General features: G+C 38.4%; 1 protein-coding gene across 17 annotated transcripts in view; it reads left to right on the top strand.

Annotated features, from left to right (window-relative positions):
• Positions 1–18304, top strand: part of HUWE1 (HECT, UBA and WWE domain containing E3 ubiquitin protein ligase 1) — a 173355-nt gene that overhangs the window by 122142 nt on the left and 32909 nt on the right. For all 17 annotated transcript variants that reach the window (XM_059158501.1, XM_059158495.1, XM_059158500.1 and 14 more), the window contains 14 exons: positions 1231–1353; positions 1823–1918; positions 2315–2584; positions 4290–4442; positions 5961–6088; positions 6299–6380; positions 7167–7343; positions 7801–7960; positions 8267–8625; positions 10891–11086; positions 12798–12965; positions 14086–14231; positions 14651–14717; positions 15589–15803. In XM_059158501.1, the coding sequence (XP_059014484.1) occupies positions 1231–1353; positions 1823–1918; positions 2315–2584; positions 4290–4442; positions 5961–6088; positions 6299–6380; positions 7167–7343; positions 7801–7960; positions 8267–8625; positions 10891–11086; positions 12798–12965; positions 14086–14231; positions 14651–14717; positions 15589–15803 (2340 nt within the window). The remainder of the gene's footprint in view (positions 1–1230; positions 1354–1822; positions 1919–2314; positions 2585–4289; positions 4443–5960; positions 6089–6298; positions 6381–7166; positions 7344–7800; positions 7961–8266; positions 8626–10890; positions 11087–12797; positions 12966–14085; positions 14232–14650; positions 14718–15588; positions 15804–18304) is intronic.

The following is an 18304-nucleotide window of genomic DNA, read 5'->3' as shown; positions in this document are numbered from 1 at the left end:
ATCCAGAAGCGGAGGTTGGGGGAGGCCCTTTGATCCTGACCTTTCAGTCTCACAGAGCATATAACCTGGTAATTTGTGTGTGTGTATGTATGTTCTTTTTATATCTAGGGTAGTCTTCAAATATGTCTTCTACATATACATGCCACATTTTTATTATAACCAATAAAAGGCTCCCTTTAAGAAAATCTGGAAATACAACAAAATATTTTTAAAAAGTCATTTATAACAACACAAGATAGTTTCTCATCACTTAGTTTTATGCCTAATTTTTACATAATTAACATATAGTATAGAATTGTGCTATCATTAAGAAAATATTTTTTTAATTTGTTATTTTATTACTGGATGTTAATTTTCTTATCTGGTTTTGTAAAACTGTCGTGTATAGTTTCTTTTTGTACAGATCTTTCTGTACATCTCGTGATTATTTCCTAGTAATAAAATTCTTAGGACAGTATCTCAGGCTCTTGTTGTGTTTCCAATTTGTTTTCCAGAAAAATGGGGCCCAATTTTTGCTTCTATGTGTAAATCTCAGTCTTTGGATTACGGTGATCCTATTAATTATAATAACCATCTAGCTCCATTTTCTTTGAGGACAGAATTGAAACTCACCTTGGCTTCCTGCCCCATTGTATAGCTCTAATGTTCGAATATTGTGGAAGCACCAGATGGAAAGGATTGTTCATTTACCTAACTCTTTGAGCTAGTTCTCAGTTCATATGAAGTTAGAAAAACTCCTTTCCATCTTGAAAGGGTTTCTGCCCTTTTTTTTTTTTTTAAGAGTTTATGTGTTTATTTGAGAGAGACCTTAAGAGAGAGCGTGAGAGGGGAGAAGGTCAGAGGGAGAAGCAGACTCCCCATGGAGCTGGGAGACCAATGCAGGACTCAATCCTGGGACTCCGGGACCATAACCGGCGCTGAAGACAGTCACTTAACCAGCTGAGCCACCCAGGCACCTGGTTTCTGCCTTTTTTTTTTTTTTTAAGATTTTATTTATTTATTTGACAGACAGAGATTACAAGTAGGCAGAGAGAGAGGAGGAAGCAGGCTCCCCACCGAGCGCAGAGCCCGACGCGGGGCTCAATCCCAGAACCCCAGGATCATGACCTGAGCCGAAGGCAGACGCTTTAACCCACTGAGCCACCCAGGCGCCCCTGGTTTCTGCCTTTTTAAAATGCATTTGGATTTCTCTTTTACTGCCATTTCTGAGATCCTGCATTCTTTTTGTAGCTCATGGACATGGGCTTCACAAGGGAACATGCCATGGAGGCCCTGTTGAACACCAGCACCATGGAGCAGGCCACAGAGTACCTTCTAACCCACCCTCCCCCAATCATGGGAGGAGTTGTTAGGGTAAGTTGGCTTGGGGGATCTAATTTTGTAGGCATTGGTTTGGCTGCTGATCTGTTTTTTCTTCTGTTGGCCTTCCCTTTGAAAACTACTTTTCATTTTCAGAATTCTGCATGCCAATATTTTCATTTTTGTGATAACTCTTGGTTCTAGAATGTAATCAGAGCAGAAGCTTCCTATCTTCCAGCTCTGCAAATTACTGAACTTTTTTTTTTTTGTAGAAGAACTGTTAAATTACCCAGTCAGAAAGCAATAGAAGAAACTCCCTTTTCTGAGCTGCAGAATAAGTGGTCACATTGAAACCCCCTTCCTATGCTTAACTTCATTGTGATTTTCCCTCTCTGTTACTATAATGGCCAAGTAAGCCTAGTTGGGTTTGACTGTTACAGAGCAACATATGGAGCACAGGATGTTTGATTCCCTGTAAGTTGGTATGTGCTTTGTTGTTGGATTTCCTGTTGTTTCTCTGTAGGATCTGAGTATGTCTGAAGAGGACCAGATGATGAGAGCAATTGCCATGTCTCTGGGACAGGATATCCCAATGGATCAAAGAGCGGAGTCACCTGAGGTAACTAGGAAACATGACATCCAAAAGGGTCTGAAACATTAATCTTAGTATTTTTATGGAAAGATAATTGAGGAATTAATATCTAAAGAAGGACATGGGGATATTCATTCATCCCAACTATGCCATTACTGATAACACTTACCTCCATCATTGATAAACTGTATTGACCTGAGGTTGCCCTCATGAATGATCTCTGCATTTCATGAGCCCACAGTTTCTGATAGGCTGTAAGACATGTAATTAAGTATAAAATGCAATGTTTTGTCATTGAAGAATGTATCACCTGCCTGAGAAGAAGGTAGTGGGTTTTCAGTATGGTAGGGCAGTGCATTCTTAGAGTGTTCCCTGTTTTTCTTAAACTCTCCCATATGCAATCATTTCTTTCCCTGCCTCCAGGAAGTTGCTTGTCGGAAGGAAGAGGAGGAACGGAAAGCTCGGGAAAAGCAGGAAGAGGAAGAAGCAAAATGTCTAGAGAAGTTCCAGGATGCTGATCCATTGGAACAAGATGAGCTCCACACTTTCACAGATACCATGTTGCCAGGTTGCTTTCACCTTCTTGATGAGCTGCCAGACACAGTGTACCGGGTTTGTGATCTGATCATGACCGCGATCAAACGTAATGGAGCTGACTATCGAGACATGATTCTGAAGCAAGTAGTCAATCAGGTCAGTTCTCCAGGAGCCAGAAGAGGAGAGTGTTATATCCAACTAATGAATCGTTGAACACTATATCAAAAACTAATGATGTAGTACATGCTGGCTTTATTGAATATAGTTTAAAAGTTTTTTTTTTAAGTGCATAAAGTGGTTATTCTGCTGTCCTCAAACTCTGATTTTTTTTTAAATGAAGCATTTTTTTTGTATGTTTGTTTGGTTTGGTTTGTTTTAATCCAATACAGATATATTCTCTTTGAACTCTTTAGATTTGGTAATCTCGCTCTTTCTTGTATGTTCCTTGCAAAAAGTGAATAAGCTACTTCATAAAAAATGTCTTTGAAAGGAAGAAACAAGGCTCTCTTTTTCTAGGCATCTCTTCTGAAATTCATCTAAAATGTCCCAAATGTTTCTTACTCTTGAGCCGAGTTAGGTCCCATGGACTAACAGTGAATAAATGTTTCATTTTCCCTCTCCTATGCAACAACCACATCAGCAAAAAAAGTTCTCATCATAATGAATAGCCGTGACCTGGTATTTCTGGTATTTGTATTTTTTTTAAACTGTTTTCCTCATTATGAAATTAATATACACTAATTGTATACATTACTAATTTTTTTTTCACTCCATGGGTTTTTTTTTTTTTTTAAGATTTTTGTTTATTTAGAGAATGCATATGAGGAGAAGAGGCAGAAGGAGGCGGGGAGAGAGAGAATCTCAAGCAGACTCCACACTGAGCACAGAGCCTGACGCAGGGCTCAGTCTCAGGACCAAAATCAAGAGTCAGATGCTTAACTGACTGAGCCACCTAGGCACTCTACAGTTCATGTTTTTAAATCATTGAAATCTATGACATATTTTTTGAAGTCAAGAAGCAGAGGAAAAAATCAAAGTGATGTATGGAAGCATAACTTTAGTGTATGGAAATGTCACAAAAGTAAAAGGCCAGGGCACCTGGGTGGTGAGGTTTAAAGCCTCTGCCTTCGGCTCAGGTCATGGTCCCAGGGTCCTGGGATCGAGCCCCGCATTGGGCTCTCTGCTCAGCAGGGAGCCTGCTTCTCCCTCCCCCCCCCCCCCCGCCTGCCTCTCTGCCTACTTCTATCTCTGTCAAATGAATAAGTAAAATCTTTTAAAAAAAAAAAAAAGGCAAACTGGATAAACCTTTTTTTCTATACAAGATAAGACCCAGGTTTAGTTATCTTTATATAAAGAGCTTACAGAAATGATTTTAAGAAAACTGAAACTTAGGAAAGAGCAATTATGTCAGATTTATAAGAAATTTAACATGCAAATCAAAGCAGGACCAACATTTCTAACATTCTGGTTTATTTTTGTTCTTAATGATAATTCTGGGACAGATTTAGTAAAAGATTACTGGTGGAAGTGTAAGTTGGTAGAAGCTTTGTGGTGTTGACTATGTATTAGAAATTTATTCTCCCTAGAAATTTTTTAAATATTAATTTCCTTTAATTTACCAGCTTCTTAGCTTCTTGTAATCTAGCCTAAGAAATCATCTTTTAGAGGTGCTCCTTTCGTAGCATACATCTTTTGATACAGACACAAGTCCATATAGTAAATGTTTTACTATTTACTCACCCTCCTTCAGCACATGTGTTGGGGAATAGAGGGAGTGTTTTACAAGTTTGAAAATGTTTAGTCAAACCTTATTATACTCTGTCTACAGTTACCTGACTTGGCCATTTCTCTGCTTTTATAGGTATGGGAAGCTGCTGATGTATTGATCAAAGCTGCTCTTCCCCTGACAACAAGTGACACAAAAACTGTGTCAGAGTGGATCAGTCAGATGGCCACCCTGCCCCAGGCCTCCAATTTGGCTACTAGAATCTTGCTTTTAACACTGCTTTTTGAGGTAAAATTTAGATTTTTTTGGTTCCTGTGATTCATTAAAGAATTATAACACATGTACCATTTGAGACCTTGAAGATAGTGGAAATATAAGGCATGATCTCTGCATTTCATGAGCCCACAGTTTCTGATAGGCTGTAAGACATGTAATTAAGTATAAAATGCAATGTTTTGTGCCACATAAATAACATACAGAATTTTCTCTGAGTTCAGGAGAAGGGCTAATGCATCACTTCTGGATATAATGAGGAAAAGACTTCTCAGAACAATTATTAATTAATTGTGTCATAGAGGATTTAGGGGAGTGGTAGTTAAAAGGTTTTTAGAATGACCATCATAGTATAGTTATGGGATAATTTGGGCCTCTCTGAAGAAACCTCACTGGCAGCCAAGGAGTGGGATCGGGTGTGGAAATTGGATATAAAGCATCAGAAAGAATCTGATTCTTCCTCATACCTGGTCAGTCACCAGATTATTTTAGGCAGGAGAGTGGTTTGGCCAGAACATGTTCTTTTTCCAGCCAATACAAGAATTAGGAGGCAACTGACCTTGAACAAGTGACTCTTCATTTGTAGCTCATGTTTAATAGTAAAGCCTGAACTTAATTGAGTAAATCCTTCATAACTGTTGAGGAGATTAAGTCCAATATATGTCATATTGTGTGTCTACAGTCTTGACTTCCTTTATGATGGAAGTGGTGATTCTTACTATGGCACTTGTGAACGGATACTTCTGGGAAAGATTGCAAAGTACTGATTGTTGGGGTCCCCAGTAACATAATATGGAGAGAATCACTTATGAATCTCCTCCCTTTTAAAAATCAGAGGACTGGTCTTACATTTTCTTCTAATCCTTTTCCTGTGCATTTAAACAATTAGACTATTTAGAAACTTTTGTATCCTGTATTCTCAGTACTATATTATGAATGTTTTCCCAAGCCATGTATACATTCCATCTTTGGGATGTCCCCTAGTTTACTTAAATAATTGCCTGTTGTTGGACATTTAAATTTCTTCTAGTGCAGCCCCTATAAAGGAAATACTGTAGTGTAGGCCCTATAGGGGAACTGTACTAATCATTGCTGCATTTAATTATTCCATCTTCTTGGAATGTAAAGGTTCTCTATAACAGAAGCTTTTTAACTTCAACATAATTAAGACTGTGTAACCTAGATGACAGTCCTTAACGATACCAGTGATACTAATAACAGCTTCTGTATTAAGTAGATGCTGATGTACCAGGCACCATGTTGGGCATTAGAGAAAGTGAGCGAACGTACACACACACTTCATTTAATCACCATAATTAACATTGGAGGTAGAAATAATTATTTCCTGTGACCCCTAAGGGTCTAGACACTGAAGGCCTAGAGAATTTAAGTAACTCCTCTCAGATCACACAGCTGGTTGGTGGTGGAGGTGGAATTTGAATTCATCTAGTTCTCTTAATGTTCTTCCTGTACTGTGCTAATCCTTCATACTGAAAAGAAGTTGGGATTTATGTTTTTTCTTTGATCAATTAGGAGTTGAAGCTACCTTGTGCCTGGGTGGTTGAATCAAGTGGCATCCTCAATGTCCTAATCAAACTCTTGGAAGTAGTTCAGCCCTGCCTACAGGCTGCAAAGGAGCAAAAGGAGGTCCAAACCCCAAAGTGAGTGACTTTTATCTCACCTGGTTTCACTTGTGTTCCCCTTATACTTGGGCCCTAAAGTGTAGGGCCTGAATCAGGCACTTTCTTAGAGACAAATCTTGAGTACTTCCTGTGGTTTGAAAATAGTTGCGGTCCCTAATGTGAAATCAAGTAAGTTTTCTGTATTATGCAAGTTTCTAGCTTTCCTAGAGTAAATTATTTCTTTTTTAGGTGGATCACTCCAGTGTTGCTCCTGATAGATTTCTATGAAAAGACAGCCATCTCCTCTAAAAGAAGAGCCCAAATGACTAAGGTATATAATACATGGTTGGTAAAACTACTTAGCTTCTCAAGGCAAGAATAGACCAGGAGAGAATATGGGAGAGTGGTAAAGAATCAGGAGAAAGCTCCCTGATGAAGACATAAATGTCTTAAGGAATCAGAGTAATTCTAGATTTCTCTTCTGCATGGTCATTTAGAATTATTTTTCTATGGGGCTGCTTGCAAAAGGGCCCAAAAACTACCCTGGAAGTAAATATTAAAGGAATGTGCTATCTCCAAAGGAAGGGAGAGTGGCTTTTATACACCAATTCCTTCAAAAGCCAAATGCTCTTTAAAAAAAAAAAAAAAAAGATTTTATTTATTTATTTATTTTTTTTTTTGGTAAGAGGGGCAGAGAGAGACTCTTAAGCAGACCAAGAGTAAGGCACTTAACTGACTAAACCACCAGGTGCCCCAAGCCACATGGATCTTTATATGAAAACTGTATCTGTCACATTATCTCAGTGCCTTCTCAGAAACAAATTTTTGTTCCTGCCCATCCAGAATGCTTCCTATTTGTAGAAAAACAATTGGAAACAAAAGGAAAGCTGAGAATTGCAAAACAAAGGTATAGAGGGTTTTGTGCCACTGAAGGGGCTTAGGAACTTGAGGGTTAGTGCATACAAAAATCTCTCTCTTGGCTCTCAAAATTTCATTAAATGTTGGGTGTTAGTTCTTTTTCCTGGGTTAGGTTTAGCAGTGAACAGATGAAGTTACTATTTCTTCTAACAATGAACCTTGTAGGAAATACAGTTAAACTTTGTGTTCTTAAATTTAGTATCTACAGTCCAACAACAACAACTGGCGCTGGTTTGATGACCGCTCTGGGCGTTGGTGTAGTTACAGTGCAAGCAACAACAGCACAATTGATTCTGCCTGGAAATCTGGAGAGACAAGTGTGCGTTTCACTGCAGGCCGAAGAAGATACACAGTCCAGTTCACTACAATGGTGCAGGTACATGCTTACTCAGTGCCATAAACTTTTACTGAAACGAGGGGAAGGTACTGGGTGTGCTTTTTGGCTTGCTTCTTCCTGAACCAGCAGTCTTCACGTGTTCTAAGAAGCACTGTTACCACTACTAAATTGGATGTAATTTACAGAGAATGGAGTCTTCCTAAAGTCATTAGTGAGACCATGAGTCAGTCTGTGGCAGTTTGATACTGTCCCATCCAGAAATGATTTTAAGTGTTAGTGATGGTATCTGCTCTGTTGGAAAGTTTCCAGTTTGTTTTATGGCCTTATGTATGCTACTTTCCTTCTGGGGACCTTAGGCTTTTTCTCTCTGTAAATGATAGGGACGGGAAAATTGCCAGGGTTCCTTCCTATTACAGGATTTTGCCTGGGAGTTCCAAAACCCCTCTTACAGGTTTTTTTTTTTGTAGAGATATTCTTTGTCTCCTTGAAATTCTAGGTTAATGAGGAAACAGGGAACCGGCGCCCTGTGATGTTGACTCTCCTGAGAGTACCACGGCTAAATAAAAACTCGAAAAATAGCAACGGACAGGAGCTAGAGAAGACACTGGAAGAAAGCAAAGAAATGGATATCAAACGTAAAGAAAATAAAGCCAATGGTATGGACTTTTAGTTTTGAGTCTTTCAGGATATGTTATATAAAGCTTAGCGTGTCTTTATGTCTTTAATTTTGGCCAGCTTCATCATGAGTGATTTTCTTATCCATCAGATTGTTTGATGACTTAAAGATCAACAGTCCTTTTTATATGCCCTTTCATCTGGTCTTAGAATTGGTGTTTTGTATGTTTCTCTTAATAAGGACCCAGGTGCTTGACCTGGCTCTGAGGGAGAGATGGAGGAGGAAATGTCAAGTTAGGAGGAAATGTCAAGTTAAACTGTCTGAACTCTTACTTTCTTATTTGTAGATACTCCTTTGGCCCTAGAAGGTACAAATACTGAAAAGGAGACAAGCCTGGAAGAAACAAAAATTGGAGAGATCCTAATCCAAGGCCTGACAGAAGATATGGTGACTGTTTTAATCCGGGCCTGCGTGAGCATGCTAGGAGTCCCTGTGGACCCAGACACTTTGCATGCCACCCTTCGCCTCTGTCTGAGGCTCACCCGAGACCACAAATATGCCATGATGTTTGCAGAGTTAAAGAGTACCCGCATGATCTTGAATTTGACCCAGAGCTCAGGCTTCAATGGGTTTACTCCCTTGGTCACCCTTCTCTTAAGACACATCATTGAGGACCCCTGCACCCTCCGTCATACCATGGAAAAGGTGAGTCTTTGTGGTGGCAGAAGCTGTTTTAGCTCTGTATCAAACCTTTGTTCTCCTTGGTCTCAGAACAGATACATTTCTGGTTCTTCATAAGATATATATATAGTTAGATACATAGACTATGTGCTTTGTCTGGCAAACTTTACCAAATATGTGATCTGGTGCTTGCTTAGGTGTGGTAGATTGTCCCATTGGATGACATTTTTTAAAAAGTAGAACATAACATTTTCTATCCTTAAATTTACTATAGTTAATAAATCTTACCTGTAAAGTTCTCTCTGGCAATATATATATAGGTTTTTCAAACCAAAAACTGTTAATGAGGAATGGGATACCTTCCACCAAGTTCATGTCTTAATTACATTATAGGAGTATTTATCATGTGTTCACCTATGAGCCTATTTTCCAAACACTGTATTTTGGGGTTGTAAAAGTAGTAAAGTTTTGGGAATACTTATGATATACCAGACATTTTAATAAGCTCCTTATAGATACCCATTGTAAAATCAGAAAACTGAGGCATATATGTTCATTTTAGGAAACATATAAAGCAGTGGAAGAAATGACAAAACAATTAGAAAAAATGAAAGTATTTTTAACAACAACATTAAGAAAGTGGAAAAATAGGGAAGACAAATGTCTTATTTCCTCCTCCTAATTCTTTGTCAGCAGTCATCATGTGAATGTTACTTGACTTCCATTTTTTTCTGTTGGGACACTGATTACCACATTTATAAGTAGTGCTGCAATATGCATTTTTGTGCATAGGTTTGTTGCATTTAGCTTTGTTTTTCTTAGGGATTCCTAGAAATCGGGTCAAAATGTATAAATATTTTTTAACTTGCCAGGAAAGGGGTACCACTTTATACTTCCACATGTGTATGAGTATATATCTCAAATTCTTCAGTTCTTTAACCAGCCTTTTTAAATTTAATCTGATGTGAGCAAAATCAAAAGAAAAAATGCTATTAAAAGCTGCATATACATTATTCCAAGGGCAAGAAAAAGCCTAAGAGGGAATGAACAGCTATATACAGGTAGAATTCTGACTTAAAAGCAAATTGTTTAAAGTTTATAAACTTGAAAAATGCTAGGGGAAAAAAATCAGGTTCTTGTTGGATGAGAGAACTTTCTAAGCTTAATTGTATTTGGGGGGGTAGGGAGCAAAGGAAGATCAGTGGCAGTTTTAACATACCAAGTTGGCAAAATGTAAATGCTTGATAATAACCATTGCAGGTGTGGGTGTGGACAACCAGGCATACTCTTACTTTTGGTAGGAGTGGAAATTAGTGCAGCCACATTGGAGGGCAATTTGGTACTGTCAGTTTAAGATATCCTTTGACCTAGAAATTCTGTGGCTAAGAATTTATTTGATAGTTAAAGTCAAGTATGCCAAGGTACATATAGATTGTTCACTGTAGAATTGGTTGTAATAACAAGAAATGAGATCAGATGTCCAGCAGAGGACTGGATAAATTATAGCATATTCTTTATAATGAAATTACACTTCTTTGTATTTAAAAAATGAGAGTTTATTATTGTAGCCTTACAGGCAAGATAAAGGGGTTAATAAGTTAAACTTAAAGAGCATGACTGATTTGGTAAGAAAAGCATTAAGATTCCAAAAGATGTTTGTGAACAGTTGACAAAGGAATAAATAATGGAAAATACAGTGGAGTTATTTTCTTTATTCTTTCCTGTATTTTCTATTGATTGATGAGTCCTTTTATAAGAAGACGAAAAGTATGATGTGTAAGCCCTGTAGTATCAGAGCAAACGGTCTGTAAATAGTTTGATATTTCCTGTGGCTATCTGAGACTGATGATTGAGACATAAAGAAAACGTCTAATTTTGTTCTTAAACACCAAGATATCAGTATTGCATATTTTTAGAATTTGAACCATTCTGGCTTAAAATTGGGACAGCATTTGGGAAGGCTAGGAGCTGGCACTTACATATGAGAGCTATAATTTATATGGATGATCAGTGGTCTAGATATATTTGCCAATTTCTATGAAGATCACATGCCATCTGGTGTAATAATTGATAGTTTGGGGATATGCTGAATACTGTGACTTTTTTTTATAATCAGGAAGGAGTGGGACTTAAAAGACCAAGTGCATCTTTTCTCAAAAATCTAAAGCTGTCATCTATTGTCTTGAGGCAGAGTTTGGATAGTATTTAAAAAACCTTGGTAACTCTTTTTTGAATGCAATTGTATTTTTGAAAAGTGGTCTTATCAGCAGTGTTTCTTCTCTTTACAAGGTGGTTCGCTCAGCAGCTACAAGTGGAGCTGGTAGCACTACCTCTGGTGTTGTATCTGGCAGCCTTGGTTCTCGGGAGATTAACTACATCCTTCGTGTCCTTGGGCCAGCTGCGTGCCGCAATCCAGACATTTTCACAGAAGTAGCCAACTGCTGTATCCGCATTGCCCTTCCAGCCCCTCGAGGGTCAGGAACTGGTGAGTTTCCCCTTACCCTGGCCTTTGAGATATTGAAGTCTATGGCCTAGTATAACCCCTGAGATTTTCTGTGAAGAGACCTGTAACTTGGAAAGCCTCTTTGGTAGGCAAGTGTTGGGACATTAACTGATCGGTCATGTGGGCCAATTCAGAGGTACTTCAGTAGCCTCTTACTTGCCCTGTGGTAATCCCTGCCAGAGAAAGCAAGGTCTCATTCAATTTAGTCCTTGCCTTCAAAGAATTTGTCTTGGTGTGACAACAGAGCTTCTATACACTGTGAATGGTTTACAGAGAGAGTGGTAATTGATGGACAGGTAGACATGTGACGACTCACCTGATGCAGTAGGGAGTATGCAGTATCAGTGTGTTCTTGCTCAAAATGTCCAACCTATATTCAATTACAAGGAAACAACTAAATGCAAATTGTGAGATATTCTGTAAGGCAGCCAACCTAGACTCTTCAAAAGAATTAATGTTCTGTTAATGTTCTAAAGGAGAAAAAATGCAAGGTTACTCTAGGTGGTAAAAGTAAACTAGAAAGAACTACCGACCTTGATGGGATTCTGGACCCAATAAAGAGATTGAGAGAAATTTGAATACTGACTATGTGTAGTCAGATAATTATATCTTTATTAAATGTCTTGGGTGTTATGATGGTATTGTGGTTATGTAGGAAAATATCCCCAATCTTAAGTGCAGGTAAATATATTTATGGATAGACAAATGTTGATTCTAGATGAAAAGTATGGGTATTATTTATTCTAACCTTTAAACTTTTCTGTAGGGTTGTGGGTTTTCTTTTTAAAATAAAAGGTAGGGGATGCCTGGGTGGCTCAGTTGGTTAAGCAGCTGCCTTCGGCTCAGGTCGTGATCCCAGCGTCCTGGGATCGAGTCCCACATCGGGCTCCTTGCTCAGCAGGGAGCCTGCTTCTCCCTCTGCCTCTGCCTGCCATTCTGTCTGCCTGTGCTCGCTTTCTCCCTCTCTCTCTGATAAATAAATTTTAAAAAATCTTTAAAAATAAAAAATAAAAAAATAAATAAAAATTTAAAAAAAAAAATAAAAGGTAGGTTGGGAAGGGGACTCTTTTATCTTGGGAGCCTAAGATATGTACCTGGCTCTCTGTGCTGAGAATTTCTCATGTGCGATCTCATTTAAACCTAAAATTTTAGGAATTAAAAAAATTTTTTTAATTCAGGTTTATTGAAGTAATTTGGCCATTATCCTCTAATAGAACTAGATTTCAGAACGAAGTCTCCCCAATTACAAAGACTGTATTCTTTTTTTTTTCTTTAAAGTTTTATTTGTTTGTTCATTTGCATGGCGGGGGTGGGGGATGGTGCCGAGAAGCAGATTGCCAGCTGAGCATGGAGCCTGATTATGTGAGGCTCAATCTCATGACCCCGAGATCATGACCTGAGCTAAAATCAAGAGTCAGACACTTAACCGACTGAGCCATCTAGGCACCAGGCAAAAGGCGTACTCTTTTTTGCCTGTATTCTATTTACTATTTTGTACTGCTCTAATAAATCCTGTGAGATTTAGAGAAAGTAAAAGCCAGATTTTCTAATAGGCTACTTGAACATTATTTGTAAATGGCCACCTGTCCCAAGCTTACAGGTTATACAAGCCCCCTTCTGAGTCTTTATCCCCAACCAAGTATAGGTACTGGTTCACTGTTGACTGATTTTTCTCTGTCTCACTTTGGCTTAGCTTCAGATGATGAATTTGAGAATCTTAGAATTAAAGGTCCTAATGCTGTACAGCTGGTAAAGACAACCCCTTTGAAGCCCTCGCCTCTGCCTGTCATTCCTGATACTATCAAGGAGGTGATCTATGATATGCTGAATGCCCTGGCTGCATACCATGCTCCAGAGGAAGGTATGTAGCTACCGTACCTCAGAAGTCTGGGCACTTTGCCTGGATATTTCAACCAACTTAGTCTTAATGAGCACTCACTATGTGCCCATGTACTGGGAATCAAGATGAATAAAACATATGTCCTTTTCTGAAAAAACTAGTGGTCATACATTATGACAGATGGCAAAGTAGTGGTGAATCCTAGAGCAAGGCACCTGACTTGGTGGGGGTTGGGGCCTGTAGGAAAGTTTCTTAGAACAGGTGGTTTCTAAAGTAAGTCTTAAATTATCATTTAAGAGGAGATGAGGAGAATGCTGACATACAAGAGTCCATCCCATACAGAGGAAAGAATAAAAAAAGATTAAAGAGGAGATAGTATCTTGTGGACAGAAAAATAAGTACCAAGGAGTCTCTAATATTTTCATTCTCAGAAACAAAAACATCTTTATCTCCCAAAAAACTGGGATCAGTATTAGAAGGTGTAGTTAGGCTTCCTGACCTTTGAGAGCACCATCTCAATCCACCTTTATTCCTAGCTAAGGTGCTCCTTGTAAGTACTGGGAAAGTCATGAATGAATTACTTGGAACCTCGGCTTTCATTCAGTCATATCCTTCTGGATTTTATTTGGGACATATTTCTTTGATAGGTCTCACAGAATTGCCAAAAATTGATGAATATAGTCTTTACTATGTCAAGAAAATCTGAGTCTTTGATGCTTTTCATCCATTCAGCACTCTGATCTGTAAAGAGCTCCTTGTTTCTTCTACAACCATAGAACCTTTACTCCACCTCATATCTTCCCCAACCCCCAAAAATAATTTAGCTATATAACCAGAGCAAACATTTATTGACCCCCATTACATTAGGCATAATACTGCCTATGTTCATTTAAGCTCAATGACAGCTGAGGAAAGTTGAACAGACCAAGTAGATTGCCTGTGGTCACAAAACTAGTTAGTGAAAGAATGAGCCTTTCATCCATGCTCTTTTGATTATACTACATTTCTCCTCTTAAGTGAAAGCCTGGCAATACCACCATATAAATAGTCACGGTAAGTTGGAGCAAAATTGACCAAGCTGCCAAATAGGCATTGACGTTGCACAGTTACAGGTGAGTTTTGTTTTTGTTTGCTTTTCTAGCAGAGAAATCTGACCCTAAACCTGGGGGTATGACCCAAGAGGTTGGCCAACTCCTACAAGACATGGGTGATGATGTATACCAGCAGTACCGGTCACTTACTCGTCAGAGCAGTGACTTTGATACACAGTCAGGTTTTTCCATTAATGTAAGTCAATTCCAACCTCCTATTTCCTTTTCCCTTTCCAATACCTATGTGTTCTCCATATTTAGGGTTATGCTTGGGAAATTTCAAAGGTACTGATTTTGATATACCTGTCAATTATCTGTTGCCTAAAAATGAAAATAAATTTAGGGTGTCCCTGGGATTTGTCTCTGTTTGGATTGGAAACATTTCCTTAAATTGATTTTTCATTCTCATTTTTCCCTGTCCTCGCTCCCCAATCTCCCAGTCACTGTTTATAATGATTGATTCCCACAGATTATAGTATATAGCAGGTAAAGGTGGTTAAAAGATCGGCTAAAGATAATCTGTAGCATTTACAATGAGTACCCTGGGAAGGGATCCTACCATTTAGGGATAATTGTCTTTGAAATTAATAATGGCTCATGAATATTCTTCTATAGAGTCAGGTCTTTGCTGCAGATGGTGCCTCCACTGAGACATCCACATCTGGGACATCCCAAGGAGAAGGTAATGGTTTACTTTCTCTTGTTCTTATTTCTAGAGAGGACAAAGAAACTGGGTTGGGTGTCTTGGGCAGGAGGTATGGGAATATAGGCATAATTGTCGCATTTACTTATCTAAATGAACTTTTCCCAAGGGTGAGCTCAGTATTCTGTAAATAAAGGTATCTATATGTTAAAATTAATAAAACTGACATAACCAAGTAATGGTTGCTATGGTACGATCCTTTAGAGGTACTCTTTAAACCACCCCATATATTTCTTTTGTTGGCTTTCATGCTGGCTTATAGAGCTTTGGTGCCAGTGACACAATTCTAGCTCTAAGGTTTATGTGGTGGATTCTTGCCTTCTAACATTGTCATGTGGAAGCAGTTTTAAGGATGCCTTCCAAGAGCTGCTGCTCCTTGGATAGAGAAGATCTTCGAGATCTAAGCAAGGAGACATTGTACTTGATATAACTGCTGGGATAAAATATAGAGGGCATGTGATTAATAGCCTCTCAGTATTCCTGGATGAGACAGGAAAGCATTTATAGAGGAGATCAGCTTTTGAGCTAAGCTAGATAAGTAAATGCATGCCAGGGAGACATGTGGGAAGGAAAAGGTAAAAAGATGTATAAGGCATCTTTGGAGTATACAGTATTTCTGGAGCATAAAACTATGTGTAAAAGAAGGGGAGTGACAAAAGATACGTGAATAGCCTCCCTGCTGTACCTGTCATCTTAGCTATCTGTCCTTCCGCTGCATTGTGAGGGGGACTTTCAGTTTGTACCATTGTCCTAAAGTGGAGGAGGAGGAGTATTCTCCTTGCACTTGAGACTTGATGTTTGCCAATATTTCAACGTGAAATTGAACCAGAGTTTGGCTCTTTCTCAACAGCATCAACTCCAGAGGAGTCTCGGGATGGGAAGAAAGATAAAGAAGGGGACCGGGCCTCTGAGGAAGGCAAGCAGAAAGGCAAAGGCAGCAAACCTTTAATGCCCACCTCCACTATTCTTCGTCTTCTGGCAGAGTTGGTGAGGTCCTATGTTGGTATTGCTACCCTGATTGCCAACTACAGCTACACTGTGGGCCAGTCTGAGCTGATTAAAGAGGTAATATTTCCAGTACGTCTGAGGCTTTATACTGTTAACATTTGGATACAGATGTGTCTCACTCTTTGCTGGGAACCTATGCATGCTAGCCCAGTGTTGCAAGGCAGAGGCCTCTTAAGATACAATGAAGAAGTTAGACATTTTCCAGTGATGTGGTGCTATCAGGCTCATTACAGGGAGTGAGTTGGTGCCATTTGTTAATTTGTTTTGTAGAAAACTACTTGGTCTGCAGTATGGCAGCTACAAAAGGCAAGGTTTGGAGTCAGAGCAGTTAAAAATCTGATCTAGATAGCAATCTAGGTAATACAGCATCTTGGTGAAGTCGCAGGAAAAAATAGGTGAGTTGAAGAGATATTTTAAAGGTAGAAATAGACAAGAATTGGAAGAAAACAAAATCAAGGACTTGATGTTTTATGATTTTCCATTCCTTTTTATGTTAGTAGAAGAAAATGGTTTGAAGGGAAAAGGTAGTTTGTTTGCATAAGGGTATCTAAGGGGACTGTAGAATAAGCCAAATAAACAAGAATATGGGTGTTTATCTTCCAATTGTACTCAGCACCTGTGCTAAGACACCTGATGTGGTTAATAGTATTGGTACTATGGAATATAAGCACTTTCAGAGCTTGGAAAAAAATGAAGTCATATTTTGTATGTCCTGATACGGAATTATCTTTAAGTTATTTTTCAAGTGAGAGGGCACTCTAAGAAACTAGATGATGTTCCCATATATGTAAAAGGGGTGCCCAGGGAATTTTTTTTCATAAAGTGGATCTTGTTTTGGGTTGTCATATTGTAACTTTATGGTTAGTAAGTAGTAAAGGTTTTGAGAGTAGAATGGGGACATTAATGTTGCAGGCAAAGAATAAGAAAGCAGCTGCCATTTTTTAAGCTATTTTGGCTTTAATCCAAGTTTTTAAAATACATACAAAGATACACAGTTCCTGAATAATTCATCACTTTTTCCAAATTAAAATGTTACAAATTCCATAAAAGCTTACCCCTTCATTCCTTTGTACATTTCCCCCTCCCCTTTAAGCTTCTATAAGGTCACCATTATCTTGAGTTCTATTGCCACAGGTTAGTTTTGCAACTTCATATAAATGGAATCTTATAGTACATACTCCTTTGTGTCTGGATTCTTTTTTGTTTAATGTGTTCGCAAAATTGATTTTTCTGTGTGGTTGTAGTTTATTCGCTATATAGAGTTCCCTTGTGTAAATGTAACACAATCTTATCCATTCCAGTGCTGAGAGACAATTCGGTGGTTTTCCATTTAGAGGTATTAAAAGTAGTGTTGCTACAGTCCATTCTTAAACATGTCTTGGTGAACATACACAGTTGGCCGTTGAACAACACACAAGTGTTAAGGGTGCCAACACACCCTTCCCCCACTCCATGTATGCAGTTGAAAATCCGCATATAACTTTTGACTCCTCAGAAACTTTACTGGTAGCCTGCTGTTGACCAGAAGCCTTACCCAATATCATAAACAGTCAATGAACACGTACTTTGTATGGCTATATGTATTAGAAAAAAGAAAATATGATTAAGAAAATCGTAAGAAGAAATATATTTACACTTTTAAATTTATTCCACTTTAAAAAAAAAAGGTGCATATAAGTGGGCCCATACAGTTCAAACCCATGTTGTTCAAGGATCAAACTGTACAAGTGTTGTTTCTGTTAGGTGGTATATGCCTAGAAATAGAATTGCTGGTCTCTTTAGCTTTAGCAAATGGTGCCAAAAGTTTCCAGAGTGGTTGTGTCAATTTATATTATCACCAAGCATGGTATATGGGAGTTCAGGTTGTTTCACCTCCTTGCCAACACTTGGTATTTTTCTCATTTTTCATTTTAGCTGATCGAGTGGATTTGTAGTGGTATTGCATTGTGGTTAAAATATCCTTGTCTTTATTGGCCATTTGGATATTCTCCTGTGATGTGTCCAAGTCTTGTACTCTTGTTTTCTATTGAATTCTTCACATATTCTGGATACAAGTATTTTTGTGGAGTTACGTGTATTAAACATACATTAGGAATTTTATTTGAAAGTTTTTAATCACTACGTCAGTTGTAGTTTCTGGTGGAATAAGACATTTAATTGTAAATTTATTAAGCATGTGTTTAATACATGTCACGTGACCTTGTGGTACTGGGTACTCCTAGGTGCTTTATAAATGCTATTGATGATCCTTCCCTCAGGACTGGAAGGTGATTGGTATTGCCACCCTTAACAGAAAAGTAGAGAAGGCTCAGAAAGGTTAGCTTGCTCAAGGTCAGCTGCAGAGGAGCAGGATTAGAATTGGAACCCAGGTCTCTGATTACAAATCCAAGTCTCTTTACTGCATCACACTGCTTTCCCAAATTGCAAAGCTTTTTTTCCAGTTTTTAGTAATAATGTCACATAACATATTTATACAATTTTGTATTGTATTCACTACTGGGAATTTTTTATTTCTAACAAGTTCCATCTTAACTAGGCTACCTTACTTAATTATCTAG

Source organism: Mustela lutreola, chromosome X, assembly GCF_030435805.1.
Source record: "Mustela lutreola isolate mMusLut2 chromosome X, mMusLut2.pri, whole genome shotgun sequence".
Lineage (NCBI taxonomy): Eukaryota > Metazoa > Chordata > Mammalia > Carnivora > Mustelidae > Mustela > Mustela lutreola.
This window is presented reverse-complemented; position numbering and strand designations above follow the sequence as displayed.